Here is a 17,429-nt window from a genome sequence, read left to right on the forward strand (position 1 = left end):
CCAAAAGCTGACTTCCCGAAGGCATTTCACGTGACTGCTGCATCTGGAATTACACTCCCCTTTTTTATTCCCCAGTGATGTGAGATTTGCTGAAGTCATGGCCTCGAAAGCCCTGATAGGTGCTCCAAGTACAGTGTGAACTCCAGAAGCAGCCTAGCTCCCTGCTGCCTGAGCCCTTGTGTGCTGTCCTCTCACACACTGCTGTGACTGGGCTCCAGACAGAGGGGTTTTCTCTTACTGGTTTCTCCTACGTAGGGCCTGGAAATTCTTATCAGCATAACTTCTTTTCATGGAAAAGACTTATGGGTGTGGTGGGCAGGGGTTGCAATGCAACTCTTCGACCACCACAACTGGCCATGAGTTTGGCTGAAAGAGTCAAACTCGTAGGTCACATTTAGTGCCATTTACTCTGAAAGATACAGTGAAGGAAGCAGAACTTGCCAGAAGGGCGGTAGCAGGCCTGTTTCTTCAAAGTGGTCCAAGGCCTATTCCTGTGTACAGCTCCCCACCCCAAGAGACAACCCAGAGCAGTGAAATGAAATACACAACTGGGTGTGGTAGCCAACTTGGCTTAGAAGTGCAATGTAAGTACTGACCCTTTATTGCTTGTGACTGTCCCGTGGGCATAGTTTATAGTATTTCATCAAGGAGTATGTGTAGGTAGGAGAGTAACCATACTTAACCCAAAGCTTCCCACAGGTGATTATTGTCATTTGCTGTCCTCCCAATCCACAGGCATTTCACCAATGGGGTCAGTTTCACCATAAGTAGGGATGCCAACTAACACACCTGAAATTCCACCTTATCAGGTTCCTAACCGAAGGACGCTTGAAAGTTACTTCAAGGTCGAATATGTTTACAGAGAAGGGGAAAGGATTTTGTTAACCATTTATTAATGAGAAAAGTTCTTGTCCTTTAGCCTTTTTTTGCCTCAATAAAGACAGGTAAGTGAAAGTTGGTTTTGCCCCCCTCTTGTAGAATAGGGACGGGTTCTGAGCCAAAACATCAGTCTTCCTGTCCCCTCAATGATCTGTCCTTTGTCATTCTTCTGTGTCAGGGCAGAGAAAGAGAAAGAAAAAAGGCATTAATTCAAAGAAAATAACTAGGAAATTCATGCCTTTTAGAAATGGACTGGCCACTTCAGTGGGTCATTTAACAGGTCAGGCTTTTTCTGGATTAGGGCTGAGGGAACATTTTTTTTTTTTTAATTCCTGAGATGATGCCCCCCTTTTCCTCTTATGTCTCAGAAAATGGGGCATTCCTTCCTTGGCCTATATTTATTCAGAGACCTTCAGAAGAGGCTATGTTGAGATAGAAGTTGGTGTGGATCTGAGTCAGTTTGGGCTACCAATGACTACAACTCCCTTCTTCCTTGTCTTCCATAGATCAAGGACACCTTCCTGAGGACCTACACAGATGCCATGCAGACTTACAATGGCCATGATGAGAGGAGCCGGGCAGTGGACCATGTGCAGCGCAGCGTAAGTTCCAGGAGAGGAGATTGGGACGAGAAAGAGTCTGGGCTTAGATGTGTGGGCTGTCAGTAGGTTGGGTCAGCATTTGCTGTTGATTCTTATTCTCCAACCTGTAGTCCAGTTCCATTCCCAAGAGTTGACACCTACTTCTTGTCTAGACAATTAGTGTCAAGGCAGAACAGCTCCCTTGAGTGTGCCTTGAAAGGGTGGCAAGCATGCCAGGAAGAGCTTGTTTGCCCTTAAGATATGAACCCTGAGAAAGGAGTTAGGCAGTGAGTGAGTGTTGCCTTGCTTAGTTGACTCTCAAAGGCTAGCTTTCTGGAATCAATATCTTCAAGCTGGGCAGAGAGCTCGGGTGAGCCATGTTCACTGGTTGGGATAGTAGAATGGAAGTGGAAAATGGGCCTAGGAGAAACTGAGGATCTGTCAGGTACGTGAATGACTTGGGCTGCCTAGTGCTTTGCCGAGGATCTGAGGGAAATGAAAGAGAGTTACCTGCTTGGATGCATTTGGGGTTGCAGGTGCAGGCACTCCACCTGACTACACATCAGGATCATCTGAGGAGGTATTGGCTTTGGGTTTTCTTGTTTTGTGGTTTTTGCTTTACTCCAGAAGCAATATTTTTTTATAATTTATTTTGATAAAGTTTCTAACTTATATGGAAAATTCACAGGAAGACTACAAGGAACTGCATACTCTCTACCCAGACTCATCAATTGTATTTTTGTCCCATTTGTGCTTTAATATTCTCTATATCAAGGGCTGGGAAACCTTTCCTCTAAAGGGTCCAACTGTAAATATTTTATGCTTTGAGGGTCATGCACTCTGCCACAACTACACACCTCTGCCACTAGCCCAAAAGCAGTCACAGACAATATGTAAATAAGCATAGGCATGCCTGTGTCCCAGTAATACCTTATGTCTAAACAGCTGACCTTTATACCAGCTCTCTCTTCCTCTGTGTGCATCTTTTATAAAAACTATTTATTTACTTATTAGTATAGATGCCAGTGGAAAGTTTTTAAAAACCATATTCGCCTCAGCTCCCCCATCAACAATCCTGCTTTAGTTGGTACACACTTCTGTACCTTTAACCGTACCCAATTCACACAGGACAGAGAACCTCTGCTTCGGGTTGTGCAGGTGGTAAGACAGCAAACACAATATACATGTATAATCTAGGACCCCCTTCTTGGAGATCAAATGGGCGTGGAAGTGAGTATGATTGTGAGTGGAGCTTCAGTTCATCTTTACTCACCAAGGCCGTGCATGTTATCTGAGGAGCCTGGCCTGTGTTTCTCTTTTAAAAGTTGCAGGGCAGTGGGTAAAGAAACCAATGTCTTCAATCTGCCACTTTTTGATTCTGCTCCTTTCCGTCTTGATAGTTGAGCTGCTGCGGCGTGCAGAACTACACCAACTGGAGCACCAGCCCCTACTTCCAGGAGAACGGCATCCCCCCCAGTTGCTGCATGAACGAAACTGATTGTAATCCCCAGGATCTGCACAATCTGACCACTGCCGCCACCAAAGTTAACCAGAAGGTATAGCTTCCTCCCCTCCCTGATGGGACCAGTGGTGAATGTTGGGGAGGGCTTTTTTGTCACTGTGAAACTATGACAAATAGGTCAGAAATGGTAGTCCAGGAAAGAATCGAGACTCTTTCTTTGTGGTCCTTAATGGCCTGGAAGAGGCACTTGAGGCTGCTCACTTCTAACAGAGAAAACTGAGGCTCAAACCAGCCTCACATTTCTTTCCTGCAGCAAAAATCTACCAGGCACAGTTAGGAAGACTTAGTAAGTGGTTCCTGTTAACCTTGATGCTTATGTCAGACAGGGAATGTTGGCTTTCTTCTTTCTGGGTGTCTTTCTCCTGCTTAATATACTATCTAAACATGAAATTATTCACAGCTGGGTGCCAGTCTTTGGCAAAAAGATTGGAACAGAATTGACAGACAGCATCTGCTTCTGCTAGGAGGGTGGCCTTTATTTTCGGGAGTTCACTGCCATAGGAAAGAAATCAACAACTCCAATTTAACTCACTGTCAACATCCTGATTTCCAAAGAAATCAGAAAGAAATGATGGCTAAAAGAACTTTGAAAATTAGTCCATGGTAGAAACAAGGAAAATGAAGTTTCAGTAGTCAGAGAAAAGGAAAGTCAATTCTGTGTTCCACTTTGTGGCGAATATGATAAAGACCTGATAGAACTGCATTTGAAGGCTATCAACATTCTTCAATGTTTAAAGAAACTTCATATGTAAAATATGTTTTGGCAAAATTAGACAGGAAGGGGAAGACCTGTGGTTATTCAGCCATGGGGTACATTTTCTTTTCTTACTAAAATTCAATCTGATGTTTTCAAAAGTTTATGTGATTTGATCCAACTATTGAATCATTCAGAGATAAAATAGCCATTCTCTCTAGATTAAAATGTTAAGATGTGCCTTCTGTGTTGTACTCATTTAATGTTGGTATCTGTAGCCTAAGCACTGCAAGACATTTTTGCCATTCTGGAAGCTCATTTGGTCATTCTGGGCTTATTACTTTGTTAATGGTGTAGTTAGTAAGATTCAGTACTTACAGCTTCTTTTTTTTCATTAAGAGGGTGTTTGTTTTTACTGGAATTTCTTTTTTTTAGACACAGAGTCTCACTCTTGTCACCCTGGGTAGGATACCATGGTATCGTCATAGCTCACAGCAACCTCAAACTCTTAGGCTCAAGCTATCTTTTTACCTCCGCCTCCTGAATAGCTAGGACTACAGGCACTCACCACAATACCCAGCTAGTTTTTTTTTTCTATTTTTAGTTGAGATGGGATCCTGCTCTTGCTCAGGCTGGTCTCGAACTTCTGAGCTCAAACAGTCCACCCATTTCGGCCTTGCAGAGTTCTAGGATTACAGGCATAAACCACCACACCTTACTGCAATTTCTGCATGAACCCAGACTTTGAGGTCTAGTTTGCCTCTCATTACTTTGTAAGGTGGCTCCTGGCTTCTCATGGACATGTCCACTGAGCACCCATGTGTCCTTATGCTGCCATTTTATGAAGTACCAAGCATACCTGGCACATAGTGGATGCTCTGGTTGATGAAAGGAAATAAGTGCTTTATGGCAGTGAGATATTTGGCATAGCAGCCTCAGGAGGTCAATTCATAAAAGAAGAAGCACCCATCAACCATCAGCCTTTGGGAAAAGTCTTTTTTTTTCACCCAAACTTCTTGTGAAAGTTTAAGATCTAGAAGTCAAGAGCCCAAAATCTAAAGACAGACTCCAGTTTAAATTCTGGCTCAGTGGCTTGCTATGTATATGATCTCGTTCAAGTTACGTAACCTATCTCAGTATTGATTTTCCCATCTGTAAAATGGGGATAATGGTTCCTGCCCTCAAGACTTCATAAGAAGATTGACTGAGGTATTGTATCCAAAGCACAGTGCCTGGCACCAATTAAGGATCAATAAATGTTAATGTGATGATGATGGTGAAACTTGTCTTCTGTATCATGGTGTATCTTTTAGTAGAAATGATGCCGCAGGTCCTTGTAGGGAGGATCTTTTGTTAATATCTAAAAGCAAGTTTGGAGGTATATCATATAGTGTATCTATAATCCTTATATAATTATTTTCAGAATGAATGATAGGAAGGCATTTTTCCATTTCATTGATAACTTACACACTGACCTCCCTCTCAGCCTTCCCACTACACTTGTATTTTATATTTCCCTGGACACCCCACACACTTGGAAGAGGTGTTTTACTTCTCTCTCACCCCTTATACTCTCCAACCTGGCTCCCTGAAGAAAAAAGGCGAATGAAAACTGAAATTTATCTACTGAGTTTCATTAGACATTCTCATGTAATGCCCACAAGAACCTCTGAGACAAATTGCTTCTCCTGAGTCTCAGACACCTAATCTATAAAAGGTAGGTGATTGGGATGGGGGAATAGGAGATGCTCATAAAAGGCAGCTCCCCCTCCCCATCCACTCCTTCCCCCAGGAGGCTTAACTACTGCCACATTCTAGTTATATGGAACGCATGATTTACAGTAAATAGATGGTCCCCATAAATCCTTGGGTGTCTTGAATCCTATACTCTGATAGCACAGAAAGATGATTCTTGGCTCTTTTACCTAGGAGCCTAAGGAACCTACCATGTATAGATAACTGGAAGAGAGCAGGAGGGAGGGGTGAACAGTTAAATAGGATATTTATTGTTTGGATTTGGGGACAAGTTTTATTTTGGTTTTGCTAGCTGAGTGATGAACTGTCTGCAGGTTCAGTCGCCTAATAGCAATGGTTTAGCCCCTACTTACTGGGGATTCTTTGCAATTTGTAAGAGCAAGAAAAAGAGAGTTAGAGCAGCTACCAAGATACCTCTTCCCAGCACCTCTCTGGGACTAGCCTTCTCCTCCTAATAGTTAAAGCCTGCCACTTGCAGATGTTTTCCATGGTGACCGTGTTGATTTAGATATGCTAAGAAGGTGAACAAATTAACTGTTCTGTTTCTCAGTGTTTCCTAGGAGACTTAGCAGGTCTCCATAGATTTATCTCACACCTGACAACCAGACTTTCATAGTAGGAAATTGAGAGAGATTGTTGTAGGCAGATAAGATCATGGCTTAGTGGATATTAAAGTTGAATGCAAACGTGGCTTGTGGTCGTAGTATCAAAGCAGTTCTTCCAATATGCAGATCTATGGAAAATGAGCTTTTGAATCCATGTGGTGAATAATAGAGAAAAATGCAGAGATGAAAAACATTTCTTTAATATCAATTTTGTATTGTTTAAATAATAGGAAAAGCTAACTCACTTTCATCTTATTTGAAGTAATTCTATCACTGATATTATTTGTTAACTTGCTTTCTTATTTGGAGTCAAAAGTAGTTAAGGGAGCTTTTCTTATAAAAGAATGTTTCTTCAAGTTGAATAGGTATGTGAAGCATCTGGAGATCTGGCTAAAATTTGTTAAAATTTGTTTAAGAGGAATAACCTATGGACTCTGTAAGTATGGGAGGGACCCCCGATTCTGCATTCCTAACAAGCTACCGGGTGTTGCCATGTTGCTCATTCAAAAACCACATATTGGGCCACCCTGCCTGATGGCTCACGCCTGTAACCCTAGCACTCTGGGAGGCTGAGGCAGGTAGATTACTTGAGCTCAGGAGTTCAAGACCAGCCTAAACAAGAGCAAGACCCACTCTCTACTAAAAACAGAAAAACTGGGGCAAGAGGATCTCTTGAGCCCAAGAATTTGAGGTTGCTATGAGCTATGATGATGCCATGATACTCTATCCAGGGCAACAAAGTGAGAACTCTGCCTCAAAAAAAAAAAAAAAGAAATATTATAAAATTTTGAACTTAAAAATCAGAGACATGAAGTTTTTTGTTGTTTTTCAGATGTTATTACAACTGAGTGTTCCTTCCTTTCTTGATAAACAAGAACCACCTTTATCCTGTTTATTAAATTCATGTCTATTTTTCACAGACTTTATACATTCTAGACCTTCAGAAAACTGGAAAAAGACCACATCTTCCTAGCTGAATAAGTCAGTTAAGGACTGTAGGTTGATTTTGTTGTTGTTTATTTCAGTATATGGTAGGGGTACATTTTGGTTATGTATTTTGCTTTTGTAAATGTTAAGTCAAAGTTACAGGTGTAGGTTGATTTGGCCAGTTACAATGAATACACACTCTCTTTGGAAAAGATGATTCTAGAACATAGGATTTTCCTATTGAATGAATCTTAATGGTCTCCTTAGGGAGAACCCTGAAACTCCATGAAGTTGGCAGGTATTCAAACACCACCCTCTACCCAGATGATTTCATATTGTTTATCCAAGATTTTTCTTTTGTTGTCAGAATGTTAGTAACTATGTTTATGATGCTAAGGCTTCCTGTTTAAGGATGCGGAATGCCTTTTCATCTGTCCAAGTCTACTTCCTTATCTCTATAGTGTTAGCCTCATAGATCTTACGTATTTATTGCTGAATTTAATCCCACTGTAGGAACATTTGTGGATGAAGTTATATGTCTTGGGATTGGCTTTAAAGTGCTGCTGCCAGGGGATGGGAGTTAGGGAGGTTCAGATGAAACAAGATCAACCATATGTTGTGATGTTAGGGAAAGGGTCATGTGGAGGTTCATTGTATTATCTGTATCTTTTATATGTTTGAAGCTTTTTGTGTTATTTTTTTAAGTTTGAAAAGAAGGCTAACATGAGTTGCAGTTGTATTTGATGATTAAGGTTGGAATGTATGTGGGAGTGTTTCAAGTGCACATCGGCTAGCCTGGGTGAAAACATGTCTCTGAGACAGTGTCTCTCTGTTTCCAGGGTTGTTATGATCTGGTGACCAGTTTCATGGAGACTAACATGGGAATCATCGCTGGAGTGGCATTTGGAATCGCATTTTCCCAGGTATCCTATATAATTGTGCAGTGCCTGATCTAGCCTTTCCCCCATCTTCCTCCCTGGCCTCCAAGTTCTTAGCGTGCCTTCCTATGCCTTGGGAAAGGCTGATAGATGGGGTCAGAGCTCATTAGTCCTCAGGTGATCTGTTTATTGATTTTCCTTTTTCAACTTAAATGAAGTTTTGTCATCAAGGGAATATTGGTTACAGTCCAACTAATCACTAGCTCCAAAAAAAAAAACAACCCTGCTTTCTTCTGTAGGTCAAATGGAGGTTAACTGAACAACGTGTGGCATAATTGGAGCATAAACAAGTCAAAACATTAAATGGCTTGTCTGGATTTGGGCAAGGGCTTTTCTCTGTTGACCTGTCCATTTTTAGTTCTTAGGGGATTATGCATGAAACCTCTCCCTTTTAAGGAAGCCTAAATTTAGCAAACTTCATCTTCTGATTAGTATTTTCATCTTTAACTTTGACTACTATGTTTTTTAAGAGGAACCAAAGTTTTGTGTATTAACTTTTATATCTCATTATCCCTACCCATCCTCTAAAAAACAATGGGGAGGAGTAATTATGCCAAGTAAGTAAGCCACACATATTCAAGGATGAAGCAAGACTAAACTAAATCTCAAATTTAGCCCATCTGGATCAGGCAGAATCCAGTCCCTCAGGCTTCTGATCTCCCAGCCAAATGATTATATCCTTGATATAATATTGCCATGGGTGAATGAGAGGATTGACATGTGTGCTTAGCAAACACGTGAAAACTTTATTTATGTTTAACTCCGACTTTGTTCAGACCAACAAATCATTTTTCAAACAAACTCCAATTAATGTTGTCTGAGTAATGTTTCCACAGCTCTAGTTTCTATACAGGCAATCTCAAACTCTAATTACTTTTTACTTGCCTGTGTGTACCTCTGGCTTTCCTACTTAGCGCTACAGATGTACTTTAATTTCATTCAAGTTTGTTCTGAAAACTTTAAATTGAAATATGAAATGTACAGAAAAGTGCATAAATTGTACGTTCATAGCTTAATAAATTACCCACAGAATGAACATCGCTGTGTAACACTCACTTAGAGAATAGAACATTAGTCTGATAGTTTGTCTTTGCAAGTGCAGAGCCTGAAAAGCTTTTCTTTCCACGCAGTTACCAAAACCTGTGTAACTTTTCATCTCACAAGAGCATGTGAGCTCAGCCAAGATGAGTGTGTTTCCGGTTGCAGGTTCAAAACTCTTTTGGAAGTGTGCTTCATTTGTTTGCAGCTCATGAAGTGAATTAAACCCTCTACCTGCCAACACACAGACAAACCTGAGTGGGTTCACAAAGAAAGTGCATTAACTCAGTCTCAGAGATATTTCAAAAGCAATTGCTATCCTGAACTTTTATCTGGTTGCTATAATGTTTTAATAATAGTAACATCTCTGGAATGGCCAGGGGCATTTTAGAAGATTCTAAGCCTTCTTACTGAGGCCAGCATGCAAGATGCACTGATGGCCTTAAGCATACTGTCTGCTTAAGACATGTATGTGTAGCATCAGACTTTTTTTTTTTTTTTGAGACAAAATCTAACTCTGTCACCCTGGGTAGAGTGCTGTGGCATCATCATAGCTCACAACCTCAAAACTCAGCCTCCCAAGTAACTTGGACTACATGTGTGTACCATGTAGCCAGGCTAGTTTTTCTGTTTTTAGTAGAGATGAGGTCTTGCCCTTACTTGAGCTGGTCTTAAACTCCTGAGCTCAAGCAATCCACCAGCCTCAGCCTCCCAAAGCCCTAGCATTACAGGCATGAGCTACTGCACCTGGCCATGTAGCATCACATTTTTAACACCAAAGGATCAGACCTGGGTTTAACATTTGAGGGGGATTGTCCTCGTGAAGAGAAAAATATTGTTGAAATCTCTCCTAACAGCTATCCTAGAACCATAAAGGAACATGATGCCAGTACTGTACATGAGGGGAAGAGAACCTCAAAGTGCCAGGAATCCCATGGATGAGACATCTTAGCATCCAAGAATATTCCCATGTGGCCTGAGTGTGTGGGTGGTGAGGGAGGAGGATCCTATTTTCATTAGTGAGATGAATCAAGTCAAATGGATCTTTCTCCAAGTCATAAAGAATCTGATTAATACTTTTTTTCCATTCCTCTTGCCAGGCAGGTCCAGCCGGGCAGACTTGAGACCTGCTGTGTTCAGCTTAGGGCAGGGAGAAGAATGGCTATCAGTGCCTTTTACCGGACAGATGTTCTAAGAACTGCAGCTATTTATGATGCCAACAGCCTCAGTATTCTTGGAAGCTGAAGTTGTCTTCCAGACATCAGTAGATCCATGGCTTCATGGAATGTTATATTCTGGAGTGGAGACAGGAAAGCTGTTTTCTAAAAGGGAAGGGTGGAGTGGCTTGCCTGAGGCTTGAGGTTGGGTAGCTACAATAGATCCAAGATTATAGCTGTGACCTCCTCACCTGGTCTGCTATGTTAAGGCTAGAGATCACCCTATTCCTGCCTCTGGGAGCACCTGAAGGGAATTCATTCTGTGCTTTTATAACAAAACCTTCCAGACTGTAATTAGAAGGAAAAAGGTACTTATTAATAAATATAGATCCTATTCTTACCCATTCCCTGATGCTAACCCCTTGCCTGGCCTCCTCCAGGGTCCACACAGCCTGCCAGAATGACCCATTATATGCCAGTAATTCTTTTTCAGGGCCCTTGAGGAAACCTGTTCACCTTTTCTATGTAGAAGGCAGGATAGAGATGGGGCTATTCTTGGATAGAGGAAGAGAGTGCAACCCTAGGCTCTGTGTGAATTACCTGTATGGTCTTGGAGGAGATTCTTGAACCTCCCTTAAATCCATACTATCTGAAAAATTGAGAATGTAATATTGCACAAGGTTGTGGTAAAGGGTCAGTGCATTCAGTCCTCAGTATAGGTGGACTCCACATCCATAGATTCAACCAACTGTGGATGAAAAATATATGAAAGAATTAAAAATAATACAACAATAAAAAATAAAACAATATATAGTATAGCAACTAATTACATAGCATTTACATTGTATTGGGTTACAAGTAATCTAGAGATGACTTAAAGTATACCAGAGGATATGTGTAGGTTATATGCAAATACTATGCCATTTTATACCAGGGACTTGAGCATTCATGAATTTTGGTGTCCTTGGGACATCCTGGAACCAATCATCTGTGGATACCAAAGGATAACTGTAATTTTTGTTATCCCTGAATGTGTTATATACGCTGATGCTTATTTGAATTTTGGGGGCCAGAATTTGATTTTTTTTTTTTTTTTTTGGAGACAGAGCCTCAAGCTGTCCCCCTGGGTAGAGTGCCATGGCATTACAGCTCACAGCAACCTCCAATTCCTGGGCTCAAGCGAGTCTCCTGCCTCCGCCTCCCAAGTAGCTGGGACCACAGGCGCCCGCCACAACGCCCGGCTATTTTTTGGTTGCAGCCATCATTGTTGTTTTGGCGGGTCCGAGCTGGGGATTCGAACCCGCCACCTTAGGTGTACGTGGCTGGCGCCTTAGCCGGTTGAGCTATAGGCGCCGAGCCCAGAATTTGATTTTTTAATATGATCAAGTGTCTTCTGATATTTGTTGGTCCTGGGAAATAGAAGCTCTAATAAAAATAGATAGATATGCTGTGAGGTTCAAAGACCTTACATTCATAGGGAAACTTTAGTGTCCCATTTGCTAGAATATTCTGGAGGTTACAGCTATGGTATCTTCAGCCCCTTGGCAGTAAGTGCATCATTCTGTGTATTTTGTGGCATAAAATGATGTTGGCCAATGCCTTGGTAGGAGATAGGGTGAATCCTATAAGGTGATAACTTTCCCTTACCTGACAGAGGTTATAGTTTGCATATTTCACAGCATAATTCTCAAAAGGAAGCTAAGATCAGGGACTGGAACTTGCATAAGTGGGTTCAGAGTCAGGAGAATGGAGTTCAGGTGTTGCCCTGGCCAACCTTGGAACCCATTGTGGCTGCAGATGTTTCGCCTGGGAGATAAGGGTGCCTGGGAGGACTAGAGGAGTAGTCCCCTGCCCTGAGAGCTGTTAAAACACCAGAGGATCTGATGCAGGAGGGCTGCAGCCTGAGAATGTACATTTCTAACAAGGTCCCTGGTGATGCTGATGTTGGTGCTGCGCCCACACGGGAGTGACACAGCACCAGATTACCTCTAAAAGCCATTCTCACCTCTTCTTCAATAAAACATGCCAAATGGCTTAGGGAGAAGGGACTGCACTGGCCAAGAGCAAGTGGATTCTAGACTCAAGTGAATAATTGGACTTCTATTCAAAGAATGCTGATCTTCCAGATAAATGAGTGAGAATTTTGTTCCTAATGAGCAGACCAAGATGTGCTTAAGGGTGTGTAATAAAGAGCAACTTTTTAAAATCAGATTCACCTGTGCCAATGGTCCAAGCGTGCCACAGAGACAGGTGGAGGTACTCTGTTACTAGTTGTTTGGTGGGTCCTGGGTGAAGATGAGCCCACTTAGCCATGAGCTAGCTATATGGTTTAGAGACACCATTTAAAGCCCCACTTTCCCCTTCTCCCTCTCACAAGCTGGGGCTTTTTTTTTTTTTATAGAGACAGAGTCTCATTCTATCACCCTCGGTAGAGTGCCGTAGCGTCACAGCTCACAGCAACCTCCAACTCCTGGGCTTAGGCGATTCTCTTACCTCAGCTTCCCAAATACCTGGGACTACAGGCGCCCGCCACAATGCCTGGCTAGCTGTGGCTTTCTTACTTGAAAGACAACTATACCTGGTCAAGTGTCTCTATTCTTGTCTCAAGGAAAGAACTATTATTCTGTCAGCCAGACTTGGCTGGTATATCAGAAATCTTTCAGATACATGTGCTATGGCTTTGAATTAAATTTTGACCTTTTAATGATTATCTCACTAATTCTGTGTTACTTAATTTTTTTCACTATTCTTATAGCATGAACACATCTTAATACTAGTTAAGTGTCAAAAGTTGTTCTTAAATGGCAAGAGTGAGCTACAGCTGGAACCTTAGGGCCAGTTTGTGAACCTCCAGTTGGCCCTGCACTTAGACTCCCTATAGACGAGATTCCACAATTGACATCAGTGTTGACCTTTTGCTCTCCCGCCCATTCCCCATCCCCAAACCCTTGGTTGTTAAAAAATTACATCAAAGGACATGCATATATCAAAACATCACATTGTACCCCATAAATATTTGCTGTTATTATTTACCAATTAAAAATCAAAAAAGCGATAGCTATGAGACAAAGAAGGGTGTAGTTCATTGACTCCATATTCTCATTTTTGTTTTCCTCCCTGGCAACAGCTGATTGGCATGCTGCTGGCCTGCTGTCTGTCCCGGTTCATCACAGCCAATCAGTATGAGATGGTGTAAGGAGAAGGTGAGTGGCACTAGGGGGGGTCTTCACTTTGGAGGGCTCCCTTTGGCAGGAGTACTGCCCAATCACTCAACTCCCTGATCTTGGTGGCTCTTGCCCACTTGCAGAAATCTCATTTCCATGGTGCTGGGGAGGAGGTGTGATCAGTACTATTGTGGAAAAGGTAGAAATGCCCTTTTTAGCCTGTTACTTTTTTTGCTGAGCTTTTTATTCATGGTGAGTTACTCACATGTCTTCATTTCTTTCTTAGTCTTTCCAGAACGACAGCAGCATAAGCGACCTGTTTTAAAAAGGAACTGCAGCAATGTTTGAAAGACTTCCAAAGAATATTAGAGCACAGTACATAATACACCTGCCCTGCTCCCCTCTATCCCTTAACCGCCCCCCACGTGCAACTGACACTCCCGCCCAGTCTCTGCTCCACCTTTCAGCCTGTGTCATGTGTAGTGTCCATTTTGTGAAGCCCTGTTGTGGCACAGAATGTAGCCAGGTCCCCCACGCAGCTAGTCCTAGTGAACCCCACCCAGAGGCCCCACGCGTGCCAGCTCCTCCACCTGTACTTGGTCCAACTGCAGCTCGTTGTAGGTGACTGGCTGTCACAGCACCGCTGGCCCCTTTGGGCCCTGCATGTAGTGTGGGAGGCTCCTGTTAGCTCATCACTGTGGTCCATAAATGCCACACACCTTTAAGTAGATAAGTGGATGATAGTTATCTGTTCTTTTGGCTTACTTTGGTTTGGTTTTCCCTTTACTAAGGCTCTTTCCTACCTTCTTCAGGCTGCCTCAGACATGTAAAGAGACACATCAGTCATTGTCCAGGAGGAGAAAAAAGCATGTGTCACGCATGAAGGAACTTACTGTTGAGCTTTAGGTGGCCTCCTTGCTTGTTATCACATACCTGGGGATGGACAGGCAGTTTAGTGTCCCTTTACCTCTCGGTTGAAACCTGTATAATCCTGTTACAAGGCTGTGTTTCTGCTTCTCGTGAAGGCAATGATATTACTTTGTTTTTTCTCCAATTAATTGCCCTGTGTTGTTTTACCTCTTTTTCTTCCTGTATTTTTTTCTTGCATTGACATTACAGACATTGAGGACCTCAACAGATCAATTTAAAAATGAGTGTGAAGGGGGAACAAAAGTCAACATGTTTTTAAAAGATCTTCAAAAATAATGCCTCTGTCTAGCATGCCAACAAGAATGCATTGATATTGTGAACATTTGTGATACATGTATTAATAAATAGAGCAATTACAAGTGGCTGCATTCCGGTTTTGTTCTTTGGTTATTACACACATTTTTAAAGGCCTATTCTGTTATATCTTGTTCCCCAGGGGATTGCAGCCAGATCACTTCACACACAGACACACTTCTCAGTACATACTCCCACCCCACCAAAGTAGCATCAGGCAGCAGAAAAGCTGAAGGATTAGTTTTTGTTGTTGTTGGTGGTGGTTGTTTGTTTGAAACAGAATCTCATTCTGTGCCCTGGGTAGAGTGCCGTAGCTCACAACAACCTCACACTCTTGGGCTCAAGCGGTCATCTTTCCTCACCCTCCCAAGCAGCTGAAACTACAGGTGTCTGCCACGATGCCTAGCTAGTTTTTCTGTTTTTAGTAAAGATGGGATCTTGGGCAGTGCCTGTGTCTCAGTGGGTAGGGTGCTGGCCCCATATACCAAGGGTAGTGGGTTCAAACCCGGCCCCAGCCAAACTGCAACAAGAACAAACATACACACACAAAAAAAAATAGCCGGGCTACTTGGGAGGCCGAGGCAAGAGAATCACCTAAGCCCAGGAGTTGGAGGTTACAGTGAGCTGTGATGCCACGGCACTCTACCGAGGGCAATAAAGTGAAACTCTGTCTCAAAAAAAAGAAAAGAAAAAATAACTGGGCATTGTGTCGGGCGCCTGTAGTCCCAGCTACTTGGGAGGCTGAGGCAAGAGAATCACCTAAGCCTAGGAGTTGGAGGTTGCTGTGAGCTGTGATGCCACAGCACTCTACTGAGGGCAATAAAGTGAGACTCTGTCTCTACCAAAAGAAAAAAAAAAAAAAGATGGGGTCTTGCCCTTGCTTAGGCTGGTCTGGAACTCCTGAGTTCAAGGGATCTACCCACCTCAAAGTGAGCCACAGCACCCAAATAGATTTTTTTTTATTATATACATTTTAGAAACTTGAATCACTTACGACATATAGGCTACATTGTTGGCTACAGAAATGGAAACCTCATATTATTTCAGGCCTCCAAAATCCACTAAAATAAATACAAAAAAATTCCACTTTTTAAAAGTCTAGATTTCAGGGTAGTGCCTATGGCTCAAAGGGGTAGGGCGCCGGCCCCATATACCAGAGGTGGCAGGTTCAAACTTGGTCCCGGCCAAAAACTGAAAAAAAAAAAAAAAGTCTAAATTTCATTTAAAAAGGAAATGAGCACCTATTCTTTCCTTCCTTGTTTCTACTGAGCGTGTGTTCTTCCTTTCCGTCTTTCTTCTCTGGGTTGAATGGAATAAATGCAATCTAGGGAAGAGATTACATCCCACCATGCAGCTGTCCCAGTGCCCCAATTCATGCGGAAGTTTGCAACACTTACATTTGATTTAAACAGCATTTTAGCAATAGAGGCTGTATCATACATGATCTGTGGTCAATTTTTTTCTTTCTTGTTGAGTCATCCAAAAAACCAAAAACCTGGTACAGGTATAAATGGATCTGTTCTCAAATGAGTAGATTTTAAAAGCTCACTTTTCTCTGTAGAACAATCTATAATTAGGATGGAGATGGTTTTCTAACTCTATGTATTTATCAGCCTAAACTCTACATGGGTAAACCCTGCTAGAAGGCTGACAGTGGGCACTTCCCAAACTTTGAAATGTTCTCTTTTAAAAAGTCAACAATTTTAGCAAATCAAGGAGAGTTCTTTTATGAAAACATATGTAGTTCAAAACTTTTCAACATTTCATTTTGTACTTCTATTTCATTGTGTATCAAAATGAGACTTTCCTGTAAAATCCTAAAGAGCGCTCAACCCATGGGTGAGCTTTTAGCAAACTACATTTATTGGCATACGGTGGTAAGAAATTCATATGCTTTCTAAACTAATTTCAGATCTCAGTATTACATACTTATAATGTGAAACATTTGGACCAAACTTGATTTCCCTTAAAAACTATTTCAACTCTGAATGACGTGTGTATAATGTACTTTCTTCCTTTGAATGAAATTAAGACACAAAATACTTTTTTGAGGCATAATGCTTATGGTAAAGTGCACAGAACAGTAAGCGTACAGCTTGAAATTTTACAGTATAAGCCAGTGTAATAATTGCCCAGATGAGATATAGAATTTTTTTTTTTGCAGTTTTTGGCCGGGGCTGGGTTTGAACCTGCCACCTCCAGTATATGGGGCTGGCACCCTACTCCTTTGAGCCACAGGTGCCACCCAAGATTTAAAATATTTTCAGTGCCCTTGAAGGTTCCCTTATTCCCCTTCTCAGGCAGTAACCACACCCCTCTTGCATCCCCCCAACCTCACCCAGGATTAACCACTACTGTTAATTGTATTACCATTGATGAGTTCTTATGTTAACCCCCAGACTCAATTCAAGCACCACTCTGAGAGTCCAAACATCGCTGCAAGGGCATGAGGAGTTTTATTCATTCAAGCTCAGAGCCTGGGCTGCCCTTTAAGAAAAAGCGGAAACAGCCCTTACAGACTATCCAGAAAGTCCCTTTATACCTCTCCCTCTTCCCTCCCATTAGAGCATCCCACCCCATCCCTTATTGGTAGGTAAACCATGTCTGTCTTAAACTGACAGGTACAGGGTGGTCATGTTCAGGGTTGATTGGCTCAGGGACGAGTCTTCTTTGTCTCAGGTGAGTGAATGAGAAGGAAGGGATAAAGGTCGCAAGTGGGGGTGTGCAGAGTAGAGTGGTGAGTGCAAAAAGGGGAGGGGGTCGCAAGTGGGGCGAGTGCAGAGTAGAGTGGCGAGTGCAAAAAGGGGAGGGGGTCAGGATGTGGGCTCTAACACCTAGGTGTGATAAGGTCCTTGGTATGTGGCGGTCTGTTGTTCTGAATAAACAACAAAAGGAGGTAGTTTGACTTGTGACTTGAGTTAATTAGTTTGGCTCCCACACTTACA

General features: G+C 42.2%; 1 protein-coding gene across 1 annotated transcript in view; it reads left to right on the forward strand.

Annotated features, from left to right (window-relative positions):
• Positions 1-14,550, forward strand: part of TSPAN7 (tetraspanin 7) — a 128,115-nt gene extending 113,565 nt beyond the window's left edge. The window contains exons 4-8 of the mRNA XM_003799887.1: positions 1,386-1,481; positions 2,861-3,016; positions 7,803-7,886; positions 13,224-13,299; positions 13,547-14,550. Coding sequence (XP_003799935.1) covers positions 1,386-1,481; positions 2,861-3,016; positions 7,803-7,886; positions 13,224-13,292 — 405 coding nt within the window. The 3' untranslated portion in view covers positions 13,293-13,299; positions 13,547-14,550. The remainder of the gene's footprint in view (positions 1-1,385; positions 1,482-2,860; positions 3,017-7,802; positions 7,887-13,223; positions 13,300-13,546) is intronic.
• Positions 14,551-17,429: the final 2,879 nt, after the last annotated feature.

This window comes from Otolemur garnettii, unplaced genomic scaffold (genome assembly GCF_000181295.1).
Source record: "Otolemur garnettii isolate 467f Iridium unplaced genomic scaffold, OtoGar3 scaffold00158, whole genome shotgun sequence".
Taxonomy (NCBI): Eukaryota; Metazoa; Chordata; class Mammalia; order Primates; family Galagidae; genus Otolemur; species Otolemur garnettii.